This window comes from Mobula birostris, chromosome 25 (genome assembly GCF_030028105.1).
Source record: "Mobula birostris isolate sMobBir1 chromosome 25, sMobBir1.hap1, whole genome shotgun sequence".
Taxonomy (NCBI): domain Eukaryota; kingdom Metazoa; phylum Chordata; class Chondrichthyes; order Myliobatiformes; family Myliobatidae; genus Mobula; species Mobula birostris.
The window spans coordinates 34,500,648-34,526,288 of record NC_092394.1 but is presented as its reverse complement, the minus strand read 5'-3'; the positions used below and the strand labels follow the sequence as shown (position 1 = coordinate 34,526,288).

The 25,641-nt window shown below is 41.9% G+C and overlaps 1 protein-coding gene across 1 annotated transcript in view; it reads right to left on the bottom strand.

Moving 5' to 3' along the window:
• Positions 1–23,204, bottom strand: part of galnt17 (polypeptide N-acetylgalactosaminyltransferase 17) — a 453,499-nt gene extending 430,295 nt beyond the window's left edge. Inside the window, exon 1 of the mRNA XM_072242791.1 lies at positions 22,192–23,204. Coding sequence (XP_072098892.1) covers positions 22,192–22,426 — 235 coding nt within the window. The 5' untranslated portion in view covers positions 22,427–23,204. The remainder of the gene's footprint in view (positions 1–22,191) is intronic.
• Positions 23,205–25,641: the final 2,437 nt, after the last annotated feature.

Below are 25,641 nucleotides of genomic sequence, written 5' to 3'. Positions count from 1 at the left end.
CATGATGTTGGTCGAGCTTGTCATTAAGCAAAGTTGTGGAGCAAGTACGTGCAGGAAACAAAAACAAAAAGCATGAAATAATTACTACTTGTTCTTGTTGTAAGGGATTTAACTAAAATAAAGCTTTTTAACCTGTTAAATGTCAAAACTCCTAAAGTGTTGGATTCATTCCAGTGGGGGTGCATGGAATTTCAAATGGAGATGGGTCTACTTTTTGTGAAGCTCATGAACAAGCCAACATTACCATCAGTAGCTTGATCTTGAGGATGAATGGTGCTTCTCATTACATTTGTAATTCTCCAAAGACTTGTTATGGGATTTTAGACTGAAACTACGAATTTTGTGCAGGTCACTCCACAGGTCCTTGACTGAACAGGGAAAAATCTACAATTGGTTCTGGTTAATTGGGCCATCAGTTTATCAGGCAGCCGCTTATTTGGGCCACTCTGAAAGAACAAAAATTAATTGAGAAAATAGCTGGGATTCCCTTAATTTATTTGGGACACTATGCCACTTAATCGAGACAGGAGACCGTTGCTGAGCAGTTTCTAACTAGTGTCAGTCTCATGCACTTGGGTGGCCATTAGATACTACACTGTGCTTCGAGCAAACATTTTTCAAATAGTATCAGTTGCATGTGCTTGTGTTCAAGAAGCAGTGATTTTTTTTTTGTCACTGATAGTTGGCAAGAAATAAGCAGTAAGACCATTCCGAGCTGTTTTGCTCAATGCAGTTTCAAGCATTCAGGCTTAGAGATGCCAGAAACGGCCAGGAGTGAAAATGAAATGATTTCACTACTTCAACAAGTTAAGACCTACAAAGAATTTAAAGGTATCAACAATCATCGTGAATCTTACAATGAAAATGAAGATTTGGAGAATGCAATCATCAACAGTATTGTATGAAGGCAGTCCATTATCTACACTCAGGGTCTGCACTGATTTTGTTCATTTTGCAGTCAATCGAAAGAACGTGGCAGCATACAGGTACCTGGATTGAAATCATCCATGGATAACAATTAGGAACTAATTGCTACTCAGTTAAACATCTTTTTAACTATTTCAATGAAACTTTGGCTAATTGGGGCAGCTGATTAATTGAGCCAAAATATACTGGTCCCAATTAACCAGAATCCACTGTATTTGGTTGCTAAATAAATCACTCTGAACATTCTGTAATGACCAGGACAAAGACTGAATGAGGGAGTATCAATGAAAATATTAAATTCAACGGTATCAGGCAGTAAAAGCAAAATAAAGAGAGGGTGCAAACTATGGAGAAAATGACAGAGAGAAAAGGGACAGAAGGGATTCTGCTAACACCTCGCCCCTCTACTCCCACCCACCCAACCAGTAAATTCTCCTACATTAATTAAAATATGAAGGACTGGGGAGCTCCACATGTTTAACAACATGCACAAGATGCTGGAGAAACGCAGCAAGTCAGGCAGCATCTCTGAAGGGGAATAAATAGCTGATGTTTCAGGCCAAGACCCTTCATTAAGAAATGTTGCTTTATGATTGAAGAGTTTGTATATAAGGCTTCCAATGATCCAATTTTGTAAGAGACTTCCCATATTGTACTGTGAAATGTATTGCCCCATTTGAGATTGCTGAAGATTTCTGGAATAGGTAAATAACATTCTGTGCATAACTCCTGGACCAAACAAAAATCAATCGCTGGAGAGAACTGAAAATAAATGGGAATGTCACAGGGATGATTTTTCCAACAAGGATAACAATAAAAAATACACTGAAGAAACCTGTTTGGAAAATCTTCAATATCATCCACAAAATATTCCCAGTCTCAGCAAGTTTTGAGAGTGCCTTTGATAGCTGATTAAGTCAATTCAGTTTCAACAACTGTCCAAGGCAGCAGTAGGGGAAGGACAAAAGAGCTAACAGCCTAATGTTGGACAGCACAACCATTACTAATATTTCTGATCTGGGCACCCAATTTACAGGGATCAAATCCCAGACCAATCCTAAGCAAGATGACTGTGTTCCAGATTCACCCAGCAGATGGAATAGCCCACAATTTCACAGCTAGTGGAGCAAGGTAATTGTGTTAAAATGTTTATGATTTCTGATGTAACAGTGCACACACGGCTGCTGAATTTAAACTTCAGTTGATCTGGGTTCTGTTAGCCTCTCTTACATCTACAGCAGCATCTGTCTCTACATTTGAGCATCAAGTGAACAGATTCTCAGATAGAACAGGATAAATTCACATTCCCATTCTCAGCCCCCTAACTCTCTATTAATGTTTCAGGGACTGTATAGTTTTCCCACAGCTTTTCCCAATCTGAAGATGACCTGCTCCTCCATACAGATCTACAGGATTTTCAGGTATGCATGCTGTCACTCTTCAGGGTCAGAACAAATTTTTCTCAAAAACCTTTGACTCGCTACCATCTGTAGCCATAAGATCATAAGGTATAGGAGCAAAATTAGGCCATTTGGCCCATTGAGTCTGCTCTATCATTCAATCATGGCTGATCCTTTTCTCCCCTCCTCAACCCCATTCCACAGCCTTCTCCACGTAGCCTTTGATGCCATGTCCAATCAAGAACCTGTCAACCTCTGCCTTAAATAAACACAACAACCTGGCCTCCACTGCTGCCTGTGGTAACAAATTCCACAAATTCACCACCCTCTGGCTAAAGCAACTTCACCACATCTTGGTTTTAAGTGGACACCCCTCTATCCTGAGACTGGAACCTTTTGTCATAGTCCCCCCCGCCTCCACCATGGGAAATAGCCTTTCCACATCTACTCTGTCTAGGCCTTTTAAAATTCGAAAGGTTTTAATGAGATCCCCCCCTCATCCTTCTAAATTCCAGTGAGTACAGACCCAGAGCCATCAAACATTACCCATTCCTTTTCATTCCCAGAATCATCCTTGTGAACCTCCTCTGGACCCTTGCCAACACCGGCACATCTTATCTTTGATAAGAAGCCCAAAACTGTACAGAATACTCAAAGTGAGGCCTCACCAGTGCCTTATAAAGACTCAGCATCACATCCCTGCTCTTGTATTCAAGACCTCTTGAAATGAATGCTAACATTGCATTTTCCTTCCTTGTCACTGACTCAACCTGCAAGTTAACTTTTAGGCTGTTCTGCACAAGGACTCCCAAGTACGTTTTCATCTCAGATATTTGGATTTTCTTCCTGTTTAGGAAATAGTCTGCATATTTATTTCTACTACCAAATACCATGACCATGCATATTCGAACATTGTATTTTCATTTGTCATTCTCTTGCCCATTCTCCTAATCTGTCTAAGTCGTTCTGCAGCCTACCTGTTTCCTCATTACTACCTGCCCCCTCCCACCAATCTTCACATTATCTGCAATCTTGGCAACAAAGCTGTCTATTCCATCATCTAGATCGTTGACATACAGCATAAAAAGAAGCAGTCCCAACACTGACCCCTGCAGAACACCAATAATCACTGGCAGACAACCAGACAAGGGTCTTTTTGTTCCCACTTGCTGCCTGCTACCAATCAGCCAATGCTCTAACCACGTTAGTAACTTTCCTGTAATAACATGTACTCTTAACTTGGTAAGCAGCCTCATGTGCGGCATCTTGTCAAAGGCTTTCTGAATGGCCAAATATAAAACATCTACTACACCCCCTTTATCTATCCTACTTGTAATCTCCTTAAAGAATTCAAACAGGTCGGTCAGGAAAGATTTTCCCTTAAGGAACCATGTTGACTTTGTCCTATCTTGTCCTGTGTCACCATAACCTCATCCTTAACAATTGACTCCAACATCTTCCCATCCACTGATGTCAGGTTAACTATAAATTCCTTTCTACTGCCTTCCTCCTTTCTTAAAGAGTGGACTGACATTCACAATTTTCTAGTCCTCTGGCACCATGTCAGAGTCCAGTGATTTTTGAAAGATCATTGCTAATCCTTCCACAATCTTTCTTTCAGAGCCCTAGGGTGCCATTCATCTGGTCTGGGTGACTCAGTGTCCTTAGGTCTTTCAGCTTTTTGAGCACCTTCTCCCTTGTAATGGTAACTGCATTCACTTCTCTTCCTTCACACACTACAACATGTGGCATATCCACAGCGAAGTCAGATTCAAAATACTCACTTTATTCATCTGCTACCTCTTTGTCTCCCATCATTATTTCTCCTGCCTCATTTTCCAATGGTCCTATATCCGCTCTCTTCTCTCTTTTACTTTTTACACACTTGAAAAGGCTTTTACGATGTACTTCGATATTGTTTGCTAGCTTGCTTTCATATTCCATCTTTTCCCTTCTAATGATTCTTTTAGTTGCCCTCTGTTGGTTTTTAAAAGCTTCCCAATCCTCAATCTTCCTACTAATTTTTGTTTTGTTGTATGCTCTCTCCTTCATTGGATCCCAACTCTTGTTCTCAATATTCCAAATGATGAAGGCAAACATGCCATATGTTTGTTTTAACGATCCTGTTGATGCCACCATTTTCAGGAAACTATGTACTTGTACACTAAGTTCTCTGTTTTATAACACTCCGCAAGCCCTCTAATTCCTTGTGTATGTCTTGTCTTAACTACCCAAAATGCATCACTTCACACTTATCTGAGTTAAGTTCCATCTACCATTCCTTTATCTATTTTTTCAGAGATCCTGCTATATTTTAGATAACGTTCTTCACTTTCCACTGCACCACCAATTTTAGTATGATTCGTATGCCATCTATTGTACATTCTATCCAAATCGTTAATGTATATGACAAACAACAGCAGACCCAACATCAATCCCTGAAACACACCATTGGTCACTGACCTCCAATCTGAAAAAAAAAAGTCCACTACAATCCTCTAACTCCTTCTACAAAGCCAATTTTGTATCTAATTGGGTAGCTCATTCTGGATTCCATGTGATTTAAACTTCTGGACCAGTCTACCATGCAGGACCATGTCAAAGACCTCGCTAAAGTCATGTAGAATATGCCTCCTGAATCTTTCAAAAACTGCAAGTGTTTCTATATGCCTCCAGAAAAGACTGATGTCTTTTCTCCAAAAAGTCGAGTTCATTGTTTTTGATGATAACTTCAACTTTAGCACAGTATTATTGTGACTTGATACATAAAACATAAACTTTATTTATTAGAATTGTTATGCTCGAATATGATTTATATTAACTTGGAAAATAGACTGCTGAATTTGCAAAGCTGTATACCACTGCCTATTTTCTGGTTCATTCGCTAATTGAATCTAAACAAAATCGATGTATCCACTTGGATAAGTGCAGAGCATTTTTTTGTTTATCTCAGGTTTTATATTTGAAAATAATAATTGGAACATTCTAAGTATAAATTCAAGGTGAACTCATAGATAGAATATTTGACTGCAAATTTAGATTTACCAGACATCCAAATATTAAAGCTAAATCTGAAATTTATCCTAATGGGAAATAGTGATTGTTAAAATGGGCAATGTCTGTAACTGTTCTTCAGAAGGTGTTCACGGATTTTTCAAATCACTACAGCTGGTCTTTGAAGGTCCATGTAAAATGGTGCCTAGCTTAATGTGATAAGACTTTGATGTGGCAATGTTGCAGAAATTGCAAAATCTTGTGTGTGACTTGATGGTGTGCAGCTGCACCCAATACTCTTATAGGTGCAGATAGTCAGAGTCATAGATTAAAGAAGTACTTCTGGAGAGGTCTAGGTGAGTTGTTGCTGTGCATTTGAGTTGGATGGTGTTAAGCTCCTGAATGTTGTTGCAGATATATTTAGCTAGACAAGTACACTGCTACAGTTCTGACTTAAACATTGCAGCTTACCAACAGCCCCCTCTAGAATGGAGTTTTTGGGGAGTCAGATATTGAACTAGTTGCTTTGGAATTTAAACCTCTGATGGTAATAATTATTGCACTTATATGGCCAGTAAGGTTGAGCTTTTAATTAATAATGATTTTGATGATCCCCAAAGTGTAAATTAAAAATGATCTGTTTGAGGGACTCTTCAGGTCAAGCAGCGTCTGTGGAAAGAAAGGAATTGTTGATGTTTCTACTCAAAATCTTTATATCAGGACTGAGGTGGAGGAAGGAAAGAACCAGTAGAAAGGGGGGGGGATAAAGAGAAGAGAAACAACGATAAGAGAGAGAGGTAGACTGAGGAAGGCCTTCCAAGTACACAACACCATCCGATGCTCCTTTGTCCATCCTGCTTGTTTTTTCTTCAAAGAATTCCAACAGATTTGTCAGAAAAGATTTTGTCTTGAGGAAACCATGCCCTATTTTATCATGTGCCTCCAAGTACCCTGAGCTATCATCCTTAATAATCAACTGCAAGGTCTTTCCAGCTGCTGAGGTCAAACTAACGGGCCTATAGTTTCCTTTCATCTGACTTTCTCCCTTCTTGGAGTGACATTTGCAGTTGCAGTCTTACAGAACTATTTCAAGTGATTCTTGAAAGATCATTACTAATGCCTTCACAATATCTTCAGCCACATCCTTCAGAACCCTGGGGTAAACACCATCTCTTCCAGGTGACTTATCTACCTTCAGAGCTTTCAGCTTCCCAAGAACCTGCTCTCTAGTAATAGTAACCTCACACACTGCATGACCCCTGACACCTGGAACTTCCACCATACTGCTAGTGTTTTCCACAGTGAAGACTGATGCAAAATACTTCTTCAGTTTCTCTGCCATTTCCTTGTCCCACATTACTACCCCTCCTGCATCATTTTCCAGAGGTCTGGTATCCATTCTCACTTCTTTTTTACATTTTATGTATCTGAAGAACTTTTTGGTATCCTCTTTAATATTATTGGCTGGCTTACTTCTATATTCCATCTTTACCTTCTTAATGACTTTCCTAGTTACCTTCTGTTGGTTTTTTAAAGCTTCACAATCCTCTAACTTCACTGTAATTTGCCCTCTCTTTGGCTCACTTTACTGTGCAAGACACTAGTGGTGTGACGGAGGTCCATGAATGTCAGGGAGCAGACGCGAGGACCATTGCTATTACAAGGGTAAAAATGCTAGGCAAACTGAAAGGTCTTAAGGTGGATAAGTCACATGAACCAAATGTCTACATTCCAGAGTCTTGAGAGAGATTGCTGAAGAGTTAATGGATGCATTGGTCATGATCTTTCAAGAATCACTTGATTCTGGCATGGTCCCAGAGGACTGGAAGATTGCAAATGTCACTTCACTCTTTAAGAAGGGAGGAAGGCAAAAGAAGGAGCTTATAGGCCAGTTAGCCTAACCTCAGTGGTTGGGAAAGTGTTGGAGTCCATTATTAAGGATGAGGTTTTGGGGGTACTTGGAGACTAATGATAAAATAAGTTAAAGTCAGCATGGTTTCTGTCAAAGGAAATCTTGCCTGACAAATCTGTTAGAGTTCTTTGAGGAAGTAACAAGCAAGGTGGACAAAGGAGAGGCAGTGGATGTCATTTATTGGATTTTCGGAATACACTTGATAAGGTGCGACACAAGAGCCTGTTTAACAAGATAAAACCCTATGGTGTTACAGAAAAGATCATAGCATTGATAGAGGAATGGCTGACAAGGCAGGAGGAAGCAAGTGGGAATAAAGGGAGCCTTTTCTGGTTGGCTGCTAGTGACTAGTGGTGTTCCTTAGGGATCAGTATTGGGACTGCTGCTTTTCACATTGTTTGTCAATGATTTGGATAATGGAATTGACGACTTTGTGGCAAAGTTTGCAGAAAATACGAAGGTAAGTGGAGGGGTAGGTTGTGCTGAGGAAGCAATAGAATTGCAGCAGGACTTAGACAAATTGGAAGAATGAGCAAAAAAAGTGGCAGATGGAATATAGTGTTGGAAGATGTACGATAATGCATTTTGGTAAAAGGAACAATAGAAACATAGAAACATTGAAATCTAGAGCTCATTACAGGCCCTTCAGCCCACAATGTTATGCCAACCATGCCAGCTACTCTGGAAGCTGCCTAGAATTTCCCTACCACATAGCCCTCTATTTTTCTAAGCTCCATGTCCCTATCTAAGAGTCTCTTAAAAGACGCTATTGTATCACAGTCTACACAATAGTGCAGACAATTATCTAAATAGGGAGAAGGTTCAAACACCAGAGGTGCAGAGGGTCTTAGGAGTCCTTGTGCAAAAATCCCAAAAGGTTAATTACAGGCTGAGTCAGCGGTAAAGAAGGCAAATGCACCCATGACACATTTCAAGGGGAATAGAACGTACAAGCAATGAGGCAATGCTGAGCCTTTATAAGACATTAGTCAGGCCACATTTAGAGCATTGTCAGAAGTTTTGGGCCCCATATCTGAGAAAGGATGAGTTGTCATTGGAGGGAGTCCAGAGGAGGTTCATGATGATGATTCCGGGAATGAAGGGGTTAACATATGAGGCATGTTTGGCAGCTTTCGGCCTGTACTCACTGAAATTTAAAAGAATGTGGGGGAATTTCATTGAAACCTACCAAATGTTGAAAGGACTAGATAGGGTGGATGTGGAGAAGATGGGGGGGGGGTGGTATCCAGAACTAGAGGGCCTCAAAATTGAGGGTGACCTTTTGGAACAGAGGTAAGGAGGAATATTTTTAGCCAGAGAGTAGTGAATCTGTGGAATGCCCTGCCACAGACTGCAGTGGAGGCCAATTCTGTGGGTATATTTAAAGCAGAAGTTGATAGTTTCCTGTTCAGTCAGGGGATCAAATTATATGGCAAGAAAGCAGGTGTATGGGGTTGAGTGGGATCCGGGATCAGTCATGATGGAATGGTGGAGTAGAACTGATGGGCCGAATGACCTAATTCTGCTCCTATGTCTTATTGCTTTTATATTGGCTTTGACTGCTCTAGTTAGCCATGGTTGTGCAATCTTGCCTTTAAAATACTTCTTTCTCTTTGGGATGTATGTATCCTGTGCCTTCTGAATTGCCTCCAGAAATTCCAGCCATTGCTGCTCTGCCATCATCCCTGCCAGTGTTCTTTTCCAATCAATTCTGGCCAACTCCTCCCTCATACCTCTGTAATTCCCTTTACTCCACTGTAATACTGATACATCTGACTTTAGCTCCTCCTTCTCAAATTTCAGGGTGAATTCGATCACATTATGATCACTTGGGCAAGGTTTCTTTTACCTTAAGCACTCTCATCAATTCTGGTACATTGCACAACACCTAATGCAAAATAGCTGATCCGCTAGTGGGCCCAACTGTAAGCCATCTTGTAGGCATTCTCGAAATCCCACCCCCACCCCCTTGGAATCCAGCACCAACCTGATTTTCCCAATATACCTGCATACTGAAATCCCCATGACTACTGTAACATTACCCTTCTGGCATGCAGTTTCTGTCTCCCATTGTAATTTGTAGGCCACGTCCTTAATACATTTTGAGGGTCTGTATATATCTGCCATCAGTGTCTTTTTACCCTTGCAGTTCCTTAGCTCTATCCACAATGATTCATCACCTTTCGACCCTATGTCACCTCTTTCTAATTACTATTTGATTTCATTTTTTACCAACAGAGACACGCCGTCCCCTTTGCCTTCTTGCCTGTCCTTCGATCCGATATGTATCCTTGGACATTAAGCTCCCAACTATAATCTTCTTTCAGTCGTGATTCAATGTCTACAACATTATATATGCCAATCTGTAACTGTGTTACAAGTTCATCTACCTTATTCTGTATACTGTGTGCATTCAAATATAACACCTTCAGTCCTGTATTCACCCTTTTTGATTTTGTCTCCCTTTACATTGCAACTCTGTTATCTGTTACCTGTCAAGTCGGGTGTCGTGCACAATCCTGATTTGATGGAGACAGACGTGAGAGCACGGAGGAACATCTGGTGAAACTTCTGAAATGCCTGACTGCCGCTGCTACTGTGTGATGCAGAATCTCCGGAGGGGAAGGCCCTGAGTCCTCGGCTTTGCTTGTTGCTCGGCGGCCGGAGCGGGGTCGAAGCGCTCGGCAGAGGATGGTGCTTGGTGCTCGGTGTCAGAGGGCTGGTCGGAGGCTCGAAGTTTTCGGACGGACTCAGGGTTGGCTGCGGTCGAGTGCTTCCAATGCATCGGCAAGTTTGCAGCGCTTGGAGGTTCATGGCAGGGAGAGTTTCTCCCTTCTACCATCTGCGTGAGATGATGGGGCTATCTGGACTTGAGACTTTTTTTTACTGTGCCTGTGGTCTGTTCTTTATCAAATTACGGTATTGCTTTGCACTGTTGTAGCTATATGTTATAATTATGTGGTTTTGTCAGTTTTAGTCTTGGTTTGTCCTGTGTTCCTGTGATATCTTTCTGGAGGAACAATGTATCATTTTTTAATGCATGCATTTCTAAATGACAATAAACGAGGACTGAGTGTCCTCATAATCTAAACTAATCTAATCTAATCTAATCTAAACTCATCCTGTTGACTGCAATTTTGCCCTATTGGCAGCCTCTCCTCATTATTATGGAACAAAAAAGCATTATTGAAACAGCTAAACATATTTTTTCAAGAAAGATGCATTCTGGAACTCAAGTTGTGAAGTCTAAGTTTGACATGATTCTGTCCAACAAACCATCTTTTTGTGTTGGGTATTGCTGTAGCCACTGAAGACCTACCCCCCTGATTAGCCTTAAATCTAATTTTAATACTGACTTACACAAAATCAAACCCATATATGGTAGGGTAGGGTAGGGAAAACTACGATTTTTTTAAAGTTTAGGATTGACAGTCTTTTCACTTTCCTATGATACAATGCCAATTACTTCTGGACAAAAAAATAAAATAGTTATGCAGAACCCTTTAGACCTTAGGATCTCTGAAAATGCTCTGCAGGTTATAAGATGCAAGTTAACACAGAAATAGAGGCAACCATTTGCCTTGAACAAGGCAGCACAGACAAAATAAGCAACCAATTTTATAGATTATGCTATTTGATCAAGCCACAAGGATAACTGTCCTGCATTTTCCACAATAGTGCTATGGAATCTTTTGTATCTACCTACAGGAGGGATCTCCAGTTACTAGGCTTTCAGTTTAGTAACTCACCTGAAGGTAGAATTTCTAATAACACAATCCCACTTGCTAGAGCGTTATTACTGAATCTATGCTCACAGTTCTATAAAACTAACAGTTTAACTCAAAAGAATTCAAGTGCACTGTGTTACAAATCCTTTCCAAGTGAACACCAGTGATATGCCACCAACATCCTTTCTGTGGGCACAGAATAACTGCTAATATTAAAACAACGCCAGTCGCTCCCTGGTGAGGCTGCACACAGTTTATTTTCCCATGGGAAAGTACTGCAGGAGTTCCATGAACATGCCTGTTTTGTTGAAGGTGATGCTGTCTCCTCCACTTCGAGGTAATCATTCAGATTATCTGAATTCAGTTTTTAAGCACTGAACATACCTCAATCCCACCATAGCAGCTGGGGAATTTAAACAGTAGCAATTAAATAAATATGGTGTTTAAAATAAAAGTTAGTGCCAGTGGTTGCAACTATAAGGTTACTGGATTGTTGAGAAATCTCTTCTGGTTAAATAATGACCATCGGGGATGAAATCTGCTGTTTTTACCTAGACTGGTTGACATGTGACGCCAGACTCACCGAAGTGGTTTACTTTTAACTCCCTACTTAGATAAGAAGGAATTAGAGATGGACAATAAATGCCAGCTCTGCCAATGGTATCCTCACCCTGAAGCAAATGCATAAAGAATGCTCTCCTTGCCCTGTATTATCCCCATAATTACATTATATAATGAAATTATATTATTTTTAAATGGCTCTGAATTACTATAGATGCTACCTGATATTAATAAATATGTCCTACATCATTAACCACTGAAAACATCTTGGCGTCCTCTTCCATTTCTCTAATCCATCCCGCCTCTCTCAATTCTTCATGACCTCAGGATTCAGCCTCACACATAAATAAAAAATTGCATTCATCAGGATGCTCTTTATCGACTACAGCTCAGCATTCAATACTAACGTCCCTCAAGGCTAATCAATAAACTTCCAGACCTTGGCCTCAATAACTCACTGTGCAATTTGATCCTTGATTTCCTCAACTGCAGACCCAGTTAGTTCATATTGGCAACATCTTCACCAAAATTTCCATCAGTATAGGTGCATCACAAGGCTGTGTGCTTAGCCCCTGCTCTATCTGCTTTAGTAAAATTCATAGTCATAGTCATACTTTATTGATCCCAGGGGAAATTGGTTTTCGTTACAGTTGCACCATAAATAATAAATAGTAATAACACAATAAATAGTTAAATAGTAGTATGTAAATTATGCCAGGAAATAAGTCCAGGACCAGCCTATTGGCTCAGGGTGTCTGACCCTTCAAGGGAGGAGTTGTAAAGTTTGATGGCCACAGGCAGGAATGACTTCCTATGACGCTCTGTGTTGCATCTCGGAATGAGTCTCTAGCTGAATGTACTCCTGTGCCCAACCAGTACGTTATATAGTGGATGGGAGACATTGTCCAAGATGGCATGCAACTTGGATAGCATCCTCTTTTCAGGCACCACCGTCAGAGTCCAGTTCCATCCCCACAACATCACTGGCCTTACGAATGAGTTTGTTGATTCTGTTGGTGTCTGCTGCCCTCAGCCTGCTGACCCAGCACACAACAGCAAACATGATAGCACTGGCCACCACGGACTCGTAGAACATCCTCAGCATCGTCCGGCAGATGTTAAATGACCTCAGTCTCCTCAGGAAATAGAGACGGCTCTGACCCTTCATGTAGACAGCCTCAGTGTTCTTTGACCAGTCCAGTTTATTGTCAATTCGTATCCCCAGGTATTTGTAATCCTCCACCATATTCATCCTGACCCCCTGGATGGAAACAGGGGTCGCCGGTACTTTAGCTCTCCTCAGGTCTACCACCAGCTCCTCAGTCTTTTTCACATTAAGCTGCAGATAATTCTGCTCACACCATGTGACAAAGTTTCCTACCATAGCCCTGTACTCAGCCTCATCTCCCTTGCTGATGCATCCAACTATGGCAGAGTCATCAGAAAACTTCTGAAGATGACAAGACTCTGTGCAGTAGTTGAAGTCCAAGGTGTAAAGGTGAAGAGAAAGGGAGACAAGACAGTCCTCTGTGGAGCCCCAGTGCTGCTGATCACTCTGTCGGACACACAGGGTTGCAAGCACACATACTGTGGTCTGCCAGTCAGGTAATCAAGAATCCATGACACCAGGAAAGCATCCACCTGCATCACTGTCAGTTTCTCCCCCAGCAGAGCAAAGCGGATGGTGTTGAACGCACTGGAGAAGTCAAAAAACATGACCCTCAAGGTGCTCGCTGGCTTGTCCAGGTGGGTGTAGACACGGTTCAGTAGGTAGACGGTGGCATCCTCAACTCCTAGTCGGGGCTGGTAGGCGAACTGGAGGGGATCTAAGTGTGGCCTGACCATAGGCCGGAGCAGCTCCAGAACAAGTCTCTCCAGGGCCTTCATGATGTGGGAGGTCAATGCTACTGGTCTGTAGTCATTGAGGCCGCTGGGGCGCAGCGTCTTCGGCACAGGGACGAGGCAGGACATCTTCCACAGTACAGGAACCCTCCAGAGCCTCAGGCTCAGGTTGAATACATGGCGAAGTACTCCACGTAGCTGAGGGGCACAGGCTTTGAGCACCCTGGTACTGACACCATCCGGTCCTGCAGCCTTGCTTGGGTTGAGACGTTTCAGCTGCCTTCTCACCTGTTCAGCTGTGAAGCTCACTGTGGTGGTTTTGTGTGGGGAAGGGGTATAGTCATGACAGCAGGGTGGGGGACTGTGAGGAGGGGTAGGAGGGGAGAGTGAAATATGTGCTGGTTAGGGGGCGACAACAGATGACTCATGTGGGGGATGGGCAGGGGCCACAATGTCAAATCTGTTAAAGAACAGGTTAAGTTCATTGGCCCTGTCCACACTGCCTTCAGGTCCTCTGTTGCTAGTTTGCCGGAACCCAGTGATGGTCCTTATCCCCCTCCAGACCTCTCTCATGTTGTTCTGCTGGAGTTTCCACTCAAGCTTCCTCCTGTACCTGTCTTTAGCCTCCCTGATCCTGGCTTTCAGGTCCCTCTGTATTGCCCTCAGCTCCTCCCTATTTCCATCTCTAAACGCCCTCTTTTTAGCGTTCAGGGTGTCCTTAATATCCTTTGTTACCCATGGCTTGTTATTTGAATAACAAAGGACAGCTCTTGTCCGAACATTGCAGTCCACACAGAAGTTGATGTAATCAGTGATGCACTCTGTGAGCCCATCAATATCCTCTCCATGTGGCTCAGAGTGCCTGCCAGTCTGTCACCTCAAATAAACACTTATGACTGCAGTTAAGCAGAGCTCCAGTGCCATATTTAAGTTTTCTGATGACACCACTGTCATAAGCCAAATCAAAGGTGGGGATGAATCAGTTTATAGGAGGGAGATTGAAAATCTGGCTGAGTCGTGCCACATCAGCAACCTCTTAGTCAATGTCAGCAAGACCATGGAGATGATTATTGACTTCAGGAGGAGGAAACCGGAAGTCCATGAGCAACTCCTCACTGGAGTATCAAAGGTAGAGAGGGTGAGCAACTTTTTAAATTCCTCAATGTTAGCATTTCAGAAGACCTGTCCTGTGCTCAGCACATAAGTGCAGTTGCAGAGAAAACTCGGCAACACATCTACTTCCTTAGAAGTTTGCAAAGATTTGGCATGACATCTATAACTTTGATTAACCTCTATAGATGTGAGGTGGAGAATATATTGACGGACTGCATCACAGCCTGGTGTGGAACCAATGTCCAAGTGTGGAAAAGCCTACATAATTAGTGGATACAACCCAGTCCACCATTGAGCACATCTACCCTGAGTGTTGTCACAGGAAAGCATCCATAATCAGGGAAGCTCAATACCCAGGTCATGCTCTCTTCTCACTGGATACAGGAGTCTCAGGACTCACACCACCAGTTTTAGGTACAGCCTCTCAACCAACAGGCTCCTGAACCTATGCACTATCTTTCAAGGACTCTTCATCTTATGTTATTGATATTTTTGCTTATTTATTTATTATTATTATTATTTTCAATATTTTTTTTTCTCAGTTCAAGCTGGTAAAGCCTGAGGTACAGGCATAGCCAAGAACACTCGTTTCTCAATTCCTAGGAATTTTCAGACTATTCTAGTGGTGAAAAGGGATCTTGTGCGTATATGACAAATAAATTTTACTTGGGCTTCCAGGTATTGATTTTAACCAAAATGTTGAGTAGAGTTTATTATTCTAGTAGTATTTAGTATTGTGGCTTTCTGGAAATTTACATAAATATTGCTAAGTAGTGTTGTGTAGTGACTCTGTAGGTATTATTATTGGGACAATGTATAACCCTGTTCATGTTCTATAATCTTTCAATTTCCTCTTTTAATTCAATGTATTTCTGGTGTTTTCACTCACTGATTTCTGTATGTAATGTGTGTTTGGAATAGCTATATCTATTAAGTAAGTTGTTCTTGCTTGTTTATCCTGTAACATTATATCTGGAGAGTTACTATAGATTGTCTTATGTATAATAATGGATCAGTCAATATACTGTATTATTTGTAGGACTCTGATTCTAAAGCTGGATCAGGATTGCATTTTTAGTAAGGTATGATGTCTTTCATGAGTTTGTATTTTAAAGCAAGATTTTGGTGAATGATGTTTGCCACTTGATTGTGCCTGTGTAAGTAATCAAATTGAGTTAAATTGTTGCAGGACGCTGTAATGAGTTGGATTCTAGTTTCTATTTTCTCTTCGTATCTTCTGCATTTATGGCCTTGAATTTGTTGGTCTTTTATTACATTTTTTAAAATCATTTTTATATTAACCAACTTGTCCTGTATTGCCACTGATTCAGAGAAGCAGTCATCACTCAGACACAGTGGTGTCAAGAAAACAACCTCTCCTCAATGTTGCAAAAACAAAGGAGCTGGTTGTGGATGACTCGAGGAATGGAGACAGGCCCTATTGACATCAATAGATCTGGGGTTGAGAGGGTGAACAGCTTTAAGTTCCTCAGCATACACATCACCAAGGATCTCATGTGGTCTGTACATACCAGCAGTGTGGTGAAAAAAGCACAACAGCGCCTCTTTCACCTCAGATGGTTGAAGAAGTTTGGCATGAGTCCCCAAATCCTAAGGACTTTCTACAGGGGCACAATTGAGAGAGTCCTGACTGGCTGTATCACTGCCTGGTATGGGAACTGTACTTCCCTCAATCGCAGGACTCTGCAGAGAGTGGTGCGGACAGCCCAGCGCATCTGTAGATGTGAACTTCCCACTATTCAGGACGTTTACAGAGACAGGTGCGTAAAAAGGGTCCAAAGGATCACTGGGGACCCGAGTCATGCCAACCACAAACTGTTTCCAGCTGATACCATCCGGGAAACGGTACCACAGCATTAAAGCTTCCTCCACCAGCCTTTCAGACTGATTAATTCACACTAGTACAATTGTACTTCTATGCTATATGGTGTCCTGTTGTACATAATATTTGTTACAAATTACTATAAATTGCACATTCAGACAGAGACGTAATGTAAAGATTTTTACTCCTCGTGTATGTGAAGGATGTAAGAAATAAAGTCAATTCAATTCAAAAGGTCTCCAACTGTGAGCCAGGCATTCGAAGCTCCTTGTCAACATCTAGTCTGCTCAGATTGTGGGGATGATTATTATTATTTTAATTTCTTCTTTTTCTTTCTTTGTGTTGTGACACCAAACAAAGCTATTGGACGATTGATGCTAAATGAGAGAGATAAGAGAGACAATGGAGAAACATTCAAAATGCTAATAAGAGAGGAGAGAGGGATTAACAGGAAAGAAACACAATTCAGAATATTGAAAGACCGATTGCTTTGAACCTGAACTGTTTGAAGTTTAATGGACAGGTGATACCCCAGCAGGGGGATCAAAACAGTAGGTTCGCTAAGGCACGGGACACCACGAGACAACGAGACCCTGGAAAGAGCAGTGTGCCCCCAGAAGTGTGGAGTTTGGAGGTCCGGTTCGCGGGAACTGACCATAGGCTCACAGGGTGTAAAGGTACGATCGGTGGGAACCTGGTGTGTGTGTCCGCCCTTGCCTGGGTGCCGGGTTCACCGCGGAAGAACGATCGTATCCGGAATGGAGGGGTCACAGTCGGTGACCACAGCGGGATAGAAGACATCAAAAAGGGTCTGCCCGAAACCAACTGCGAAGACATCAAAGGTCTGCCTGAACCAAATTGCATCCCCCCCCCATCTCTCCAACGGTACAACAGCAATTACTGCGAACTGCACTAAGCTGAAATGAACGCTGCGTCACTGTAAGACTGATCACTTTACTCCTAGACTGCAATAGAGCTTGGTTGATTCCTATTACCCTAGTTCTGTGTATAGGTGTGTATTATCATTGCTAACCTGTTACATTTACATCCTTACGATTAGAGCATTGTATTATTTGTTTCTTTAATAAAACTTTATTAGTTCCTAGTAATCCAGACTCCAATGGGTGTTTCATTTCTGCTGGTTTGGCAACCCAGTTACGGGGTACATAACAGTGTATTTGCAAGGTTTGTTGTATTCTGCACTCTGGTTGCCCACTCTGTTGGTGCAGTCCTTCATTGATTCTACTATGGTTATTGGATTTGTTGCATATGCCTGCAAGAAAATGAATCAGGGTTGTATATAGTGACATATATGTATTTTGATAATAAATTTTTCTTTGAACTTTGAAATAAGTTGCCAACATTCAACTTCCAATTTTACAATGGCACTCCCTGTGATCAGCTGAATATGGCCTAGAGAATGAGATAAAGGATCTAAGTGCAGAGCAAGTGGAAGATGCACAGTGAAATCCTGAAAAACACAGACCACTTCATAAACTCAGTGGATACTTTTTTTGGGTACACCTGTACATCTGCTCATTAACGCAACTGTCTAATCAGACAAGCACGTGGCAGCAACTCAATGCATAAAAGCATGCAGACATGGTCAAGAGGTTCATTTGTTGTTCAGATCAAACATCCGAATGGGAAAGGGCTGTGATCTAAGTGACTTTGACTGTGGAACGATTATTGATGCCAGACAGGGTAGTTTGAGTATCTAAGAAACTGCTGATTGGGGATTTTCACACATAACACTCTCTGGAGTTTACAGAGAATGATGCAAAAAAGAAGGAAAAAAAGCACATCCAGTAAGTGGCAGTTCTATGTGCAAAAACACCTTGTTCATGAGAGAGGTCAGATGAGAATTGGCAGACTGGTGCAAGCTGACAGGAAGGTGACAGTAGCTCAAGTAACCATGCATCACAACAGTGGTGTGCAGAAGAGCATCTCTGAAAGCACAGCACATCAAACCTTGAAGTGATGGGCTACACCAGCAGAAGATCATGAACATAGAGTCTGCGGCCACATTATTAGGTCCAGGAGATAACTAATGCAAGCAGCTACTGAGTATATATCTTTAAGAACCAGCTTTCTGCAAAGGCAGACTTGAAAGTGAAATTCACCACCAGCACAAGCTTTAATCAATTGAGGAAAATGGGTATTTAAAGAACATGAACTCAGAGCTCATGTCTGTCAGTTAGAAGTGGTCTATATCTTTCTGGACCTTCCTTAGACCTGTGCAAACTACAGCAGACCTTCTAAATAATAGGTAAAATACCACTCTCACTGTTTCGGCAAAATAGTCACAATTAGGATATGCTAATTCACTTCAGTGTCCTCTTCCAAGCCGGAATTGCCTACATTAAGGCCCTAATAGTTCTTGATCACCTATGTTGGCTTGGATACATCAATCACATGCCCAAAACCAGACTCCCAAAGCAGACATGCTATTACAAACTCTATCACAAGAGATCACAGCAGAGATAAAATTTCAAAAATATGCTGAAATCCCCACTGATTTCTGGGACCCTCGAGCACATTCACAATGATATTGAGAACACTGAGGCCATGAATTGGGAGTACACAGGGACCTGTGCAGCAGCAGAAGGATAACACCATTTCCAAAGCTACTCACTCATCTTGTCCACATCATCTGCCTTCTGCACTTCCCAGACTGGCTCATTAGCCACCTCAGAAACCGTAATACCAGAATAGAAGCAAGTTATCCTTGATCTGGAGGGGATGCTGAAGAAGATGATTATTTAATGGAAAAGAGTAATTCAAAAAATCTGGTAGTTAAGGGGCCTTTGGTGTCTGCTACCTATCTTTATTTTTCTTTATTTCATTGTATAATTTTCATAGGGTTCAGTGTATATTTAACTAAATTTGTTTTGTTTTTATTTATTCAAAGTATTTTTGATTTGTTAAAATTATTTAAATTAACCTAAACTATGCATTAATACCTCTGAATGCCTTGCTACTTTGGTAGACATTGTCACTGATTCTGGAAGCAGGTTCCACCCCCTGAGGCTTGGTCTTCATTCAGGACCCATGAGTTGGGGAAGGAGGGATGGGTAGTGTGCAGTGAAGTTAGAAAGTTGAAGAGAAAATATATTGCAATTATACAGGGTAACAAAATAGGGAATGATAAGCAAAACCTGTCAGGAAGAGACGGCGCAAACAAACGTAACAGAGAAGGGTATTTAGATAGAAAATGAGTAGGAGAATATGGGTCTAATGCAGGAACATTGGATTAGTGTCGACAGACGTTATGGTTGGAGTGGATGAGATGGGATGAAGAGAGTGTTTCTGTGCTATATACCTCTGTGGCTCTCAAAATTTAGCTCCAATTGGAGTCAGAACAGGGAAAATGACAAAAAGGCAACATTGAAGGTACTTTATCAGAATGCATGCAGCACTCTCAGCAATATACTGTAGATGAATTAATCACAGAAATAGATGGACGACCTTGATCAAATAACTATTGCAGGGTTGTACTTGCAGAGAGACCAAGGTTGGGATACTTAGTATATAGAACAGATAGGAAATACTACAAGTAGAAATGGTTGCCGCAATAATGAAGACTGGAGAAAAATACAAAGGAGGGGGAAGACCTCGGAAAATGAAGAGGCAGAATCATTTTTAGTAGCATTAAAATGCAGCAAGAGACAGATAAAGTTGGTAGACATTGTCTGCAGGCTCCTAATGGTAGTGCCAAATTGAGCATAGTTTAACTTGGGAAATTAGAAGCACAGGTAACAGAACTAGTACAATAATTATGGAACTCCTTAATCTACAATTGCAAAACAATTTGTTATTACAGCATAGATGGTAAATGTATGGAGTGTATAAGAGATGGTGGATTGAAGAATTACTCAGGAACAATTTACCTTAGACTTTCTATTATGCCATCAGAAAGAGTTAATTAGTAAACTGGTAGTGCAGAGAAGAGTGATCATAATATGACAGAGTTTTACATAAAGACTGAGGGTGATTTAGCACAATCTGAAAAAAATATTTAAAAAACTTGAACAATGCAATTAGAGTGGTTACTGGCTATGATAGTAGGATAGATTGTATGGTAGTGTGTATGAGCAAAACCTCAAGTATGAGTAATTAATACATAGTGAACATCAAAACATTGTTTCTTCAAAGCACAAAAACTCAACAGGAAAAGTGGTATAACCACAGCTTTCAAGAGAAAATAAATACAAGACTTATACTGTTGCCAAATGGAGTAGTAAACCTATAGACTAGGAAAATATCAGCATTCATGAATGAATAACCAAGACATGAATAAAGTAAAAGTAAAATACAAGAATAAGCTGGCAAGTAACATAAAAGTGAACGAATACACGTAGAAATGAAATAGATTATCTCCATTTAATGTAAATCCCTTATAGACTGAGACAGGGGAAATTACATACTGTAGTGGAACAAGAAAACATATATAATTTGTGTCTGTCTTCATGGAAGACACGAAAAAATACTTAATTGCAAGAGGATACGAGATATCCTGAAGGCTATTTGATCTGGAATACTGTGTGCAAGTCTAGTCTCCCTCCCTCAGGGAGAATATACTTAGAATAGAGGAAGTGCAAGAAAGGGTTTATCATAATGATCCCAGGTTGGAGCATTTGTCCCATGAACATCCTTCAAGGAATCTAAATCTGTACCATCAAGATTATACAAGAATGAGAGCTGATCTCACTGTAACATGCAAATCTCTTATGAGACTTCACAGTGCAGTTTGAGGAATGATGTTTTCTTTTGCTGGAATGTCGAGAACCATGAGTTAGAGTCTCATATTAACAGACTAGCCATCAGTGCAGAGATGAAATTTCTTCAACTAGAAGGCAGTGAGTCTATGGAATGGTTTGGTCAAATGGACTGCAAAGGTTCTGCTGATGAGTATATTAAAGAGGGAGATAATAAATTGTTGGATATTAAGGGACTAAAGCGATAAACGGTTAGCATAGTGTCCCTGGCATCAAAGAGCAGGCATGACCTTATGAATGGTGAAGCAGGCATGAGGGGCTGAATGCCTGACTCCTTCATATCCTCATGTTCCAGCTCACAGAAATGGCACACACTGAACCTCTGGAATGACCCATCCTATGGGTTCTTCAATAAAATAATCTGGCCATGGAATTACCACAAGGCTGAGTCCAAATTAAACATCATTCAGGAGATTAAGGTCTGGTATGCAGACCCTGCCAAAAGCTTAGTCTGGTGCATCCCGTGCCATTTCGGGAGACCCTGACTTCAATAGAATGCATCGGGTTAGTTTTACCTGAAGTGAGGAACAATGATCCCTTGGAATCAATGAAAGCTTATTTGCCTACAGGTAACTCTTCGATCCAAAACACAACCCACAAATTGTACATCAAGTTCCCCGAAACAGTAACATAGTCATGGCAATATAGCGTTCCCAGCCAGCGATAGACTTTGAGGATTATCCCCATCTACCTAAGAGGGAGCTGGATCTTAACATCTCTTCAGAAAAGCGGTACATCTCTTTGAATTGCAATGTAGTCTCCAGCTGCCATTGGACCTCTTTACCAATGGCCCTCGGTCTGAGTCAACCAGCTATCTGTGGTAGTATGCCATAAAAAGAACTCCCGTGCGCCCACCTCCCACTCTTCGGACCTGGAACTCCCTCCATTACAAGGTACTGCCTACGAAAAAAAATCACCAATCGTATCCCAGTTTAGGAATTGGGCTTTAAAGAGACAAAAGTGTTATCCCCGAGCCACAGTAGCCACCTTGCTGCGTCTGCGAGTTTTCAAAAAGGACTAAAGTGTTGGGTATTGAATGCGTGACGGAGGAGCCGCTGTGGAAGGTGTGAGCATTTGCCGGAGGGTCCCTTACCATTTAGTTGACGGTAGACGATGTCCTCCAGGAGTGACAGCCTCTTCAGCACTGCCTGTTGGACAGGAGGCGCGCCTCGGTATGTCAGGTTGCTGGACTCGGCTCGGCTCTGCGCTGCCTGCACCGACTCCCACCCCTTCAAGGGAACCCTGCACCTCGCCAGGAAGAGCAAGAAGCCCACCACGGCCACAAGGTTGAGAATCAGGAGCCCCTTCACCCTGCGAAGGGAAGCCATCAATACTCCCGAGCGCGGACGAGAAGTAACTCCGGGAACTGCCGCGAAATCAATCACGTCGATGGCAGCTGGCAAAAATTCAGAGTTTGAAGGGCGCAAGGCAGTTGATTAAACCCGAGGAATCGCAAGACTGTGAGATCTCATGGCTTGTCGTAGACATTGGGCTCCCAACTTGGCAACCTGTCCATCCGCCTAAGAGCAGGGTCCGCTAAACAGAAGATCGCAATCGGTGAGCTGGAATTTCTGCAAGTGACTTTATACACAGATTTACAGGTGGTTAATATTACCACACGGGATCGTGTCTTGTTTAACACTGCCGCCCATCAAAAAAAATAGAGACTGTTTCAAGTGCTGGCAGAGCGGCTGGTGCATTCAAGAACATTTCGGTAACAGCAAAGTGAGGGATCAAGAACCGCACAGGTTACTATTAGTTAATGTCCCAGGAATCTCGGCTAGAAAAAAATATTAGACCGCTTCCGATTAGAACATTTCCCAAGTTGACCGGATCGATACTGTAAATGACAAATGGAAGGAAATTGACTTGACCTACGCAAGCTGGCGAGATACCGGCTGTACTGCAGCAGAGGCACTCTCGACTTTCAAATACCCTCTCGTTCAGTTTCCAGAAAATAAATCCGCGGCATGTGTGTCTTCTGGGCTACATCAGTCTCGGGTGGGTGAGGACTTGGTTCCAGAATGCGTGTCAATACGCTTCTTCCCCTCGGCGGTCTCAGATCTGAGAGTAAGGGAGGGAGAGGTAGGGAAGCAGGTCATGGTACTCTCCTTGAAGGCAAGCGGATCTGTCACCCATAGTGTGGAGACAGTTCTACGGGAAGGATGGATGCAGCTGGTTTGAAGCTCCGTCTCCAGCTCAGCGAATTCTGCTGCGAGGTATGGATGGTATGGAGGAAAAGACGGAACGGATTCTGAACGGGCTGTAAAATAAAATCCGGAGTGGAACCATAAAGGGAAAAATAGAACTTTAAATTTAAAAAAAACCCTGCAGGCCCTGGAAATTTGAAACAAAGGGCAAAATACTTGAAACGTTCAGCAAGTCCACTACCATACATGGAAGGAGGAACAGTGACTGTTTTTGATCAACGTGCCATCTACAGCGTTTAAAAGCGTTTGACGGCGGATTGAACTCATCAAAGGTGCCAACAGTTGTAATGGAAAACGTGCAAAAGCCAACTTGCCATGGTTCCTCAAGGAGCAATGAACAGAAAACATAGATATTGAACAGGACACTCAGGAGAAATTCCTAGACCTCAGCTTAACTCAAGGAAAGGCTAATGGCAGAAGAATCTAAAAAAGCCTTCCTCCGGACAATAGATTTGAAGCATTGTCTTGTCATAACCAAATTTTTTTTGTGACGACTGGTGAGCGCCCTTCAAACTCTGAATTTTTGCCGTCTGCCATCGACCTAATTGATCTTTCCCTTCTGTTATTTCCATTGTCTTTTAATTCCTAATTTGTTGCATTGCACAAGGTACCACACTGACTTTGGTCTATTGCCAAAGGCGTTACAAACCATAGAAACAGAACCTATACCACAAGAAAATTAATGATGAAAATATGAATAACCTGCTAAAGACTCTGTAGGGACTGCCTCTGTGCCAAACTTTTCTTCCCCTCAGAAGAGTCACAGTGGACATGGGTTCTGAATTATCCCGAAGACCCTCCAAAAAGATTCTTGGCTTTGCTACCAGAAAACATCTGAACTGGATTGATGGGAATGGCCAGGAGATCCAGGAGCTAATTTTCTCCAAATATGATTGGATTGGAAACTCCACCATGTCTCAAGGAAAAACAAACAGCTCAAAGACCGAGATCCAACAGAACATTTGTGAAACACAGACAGATAATAAATGGAACAAGGGCCTTAGGTCCAGCAACTCACTGACAACCATGACATCCACATATCTTTCAGTACAACCCGGACCATATATGACCCAAAAAAAACAAAGGGGCCACCTTACAGACAGCCAAAAATGGAGGAAAGGTCTGAATGACAGTCACCAGAAGAAACACTTCATAGAAATGTTCAACCCTGACTCTGCCCTTGACATTAGCCCCCCTGACTGTATTCATAGTAAACATTCAAGACATAAACTTAGAAGAGAGCAATTTTGGTCACAAATTTGCAAATATCACTTCCCACATCTGAAAAGTAGATGGTAGCCTCAGAGACACTGTAACTGACCTGCTTCAAGAAAGTATGTTGCACCTCGGTATTGTTACTAAAGCTGATGCCAGGCTGTGCCAGAGACCCTGGTTGAATCCTGACCTCGAGAGCTGCCTGTGTGGAGTTTGAACATTGTCACTGTGTCCACGTAGGTTTCCTCCAGGTGCTTCAGTTTTGTCCAATATCCCAAATAATTGCAAGTCAGTACCATGCCAAATTGCCCCCTAGTGTGTAGGTGGTGTTGTTGAATGATAGAAACTGGGATGTGAGATGGGAGTTGATAGAATATACTGTAGGTAGAATAGCATTAATGTAGGGATAGTATAAATCTGAGGTTGATGATCAGCCTGGATTCATTCCGCCAAAAGGCCTGCTTCCATGCTGTATATCTCTCAGTGTTTCTATGACTCGAAAGGAGACAATGCCCGATCGGCTATTCGCTGGGTCTTTCCTGCTGCCTGCCACAAGGAAGGTCACTGGTCATCACATCCCTCAACTGATTCTTTCGGTGGTCAAAGAGCTGCTCCCAAACCTCAGAGCGGATTCTGTCAATCCAGAGACCCAACATGTAGAATATCGTGCATCAACCCCAAGAATAACTGAGAAAATATCACCAGCCACTATTCTAGGTTGTTTTGAACCCTTTTACTCCATAATTCAAGAGGGTCTGGGGAGCATCCTTCTCAAATATAACACTCATAGAAATTTTTCATCTCCTTTGTAATGCCATGCAGAGCACAATCTTAACCAAGTTATTGACAGCATACCCACTCTCATTGTGCCATCACCCCAAACACGTTTCTTGGTTTTCTCAACACAGTGCCGCACCTCATCTCCAACAAGATTTTTGCATGAAAACAGCTAATCCATAGAGCCTAGGAAACTTTAATCTTTGTTGCCTTCACTCCAGAACCAATGTCAGTGTTCGGGCATATTCTGGAATACTGGTATACAGCAAATATTAATTTCAATGCCAACCTGTCTTCAGACCTGAATGTGAATTATAGATTGAGTTTAAAAAGCAACTCAG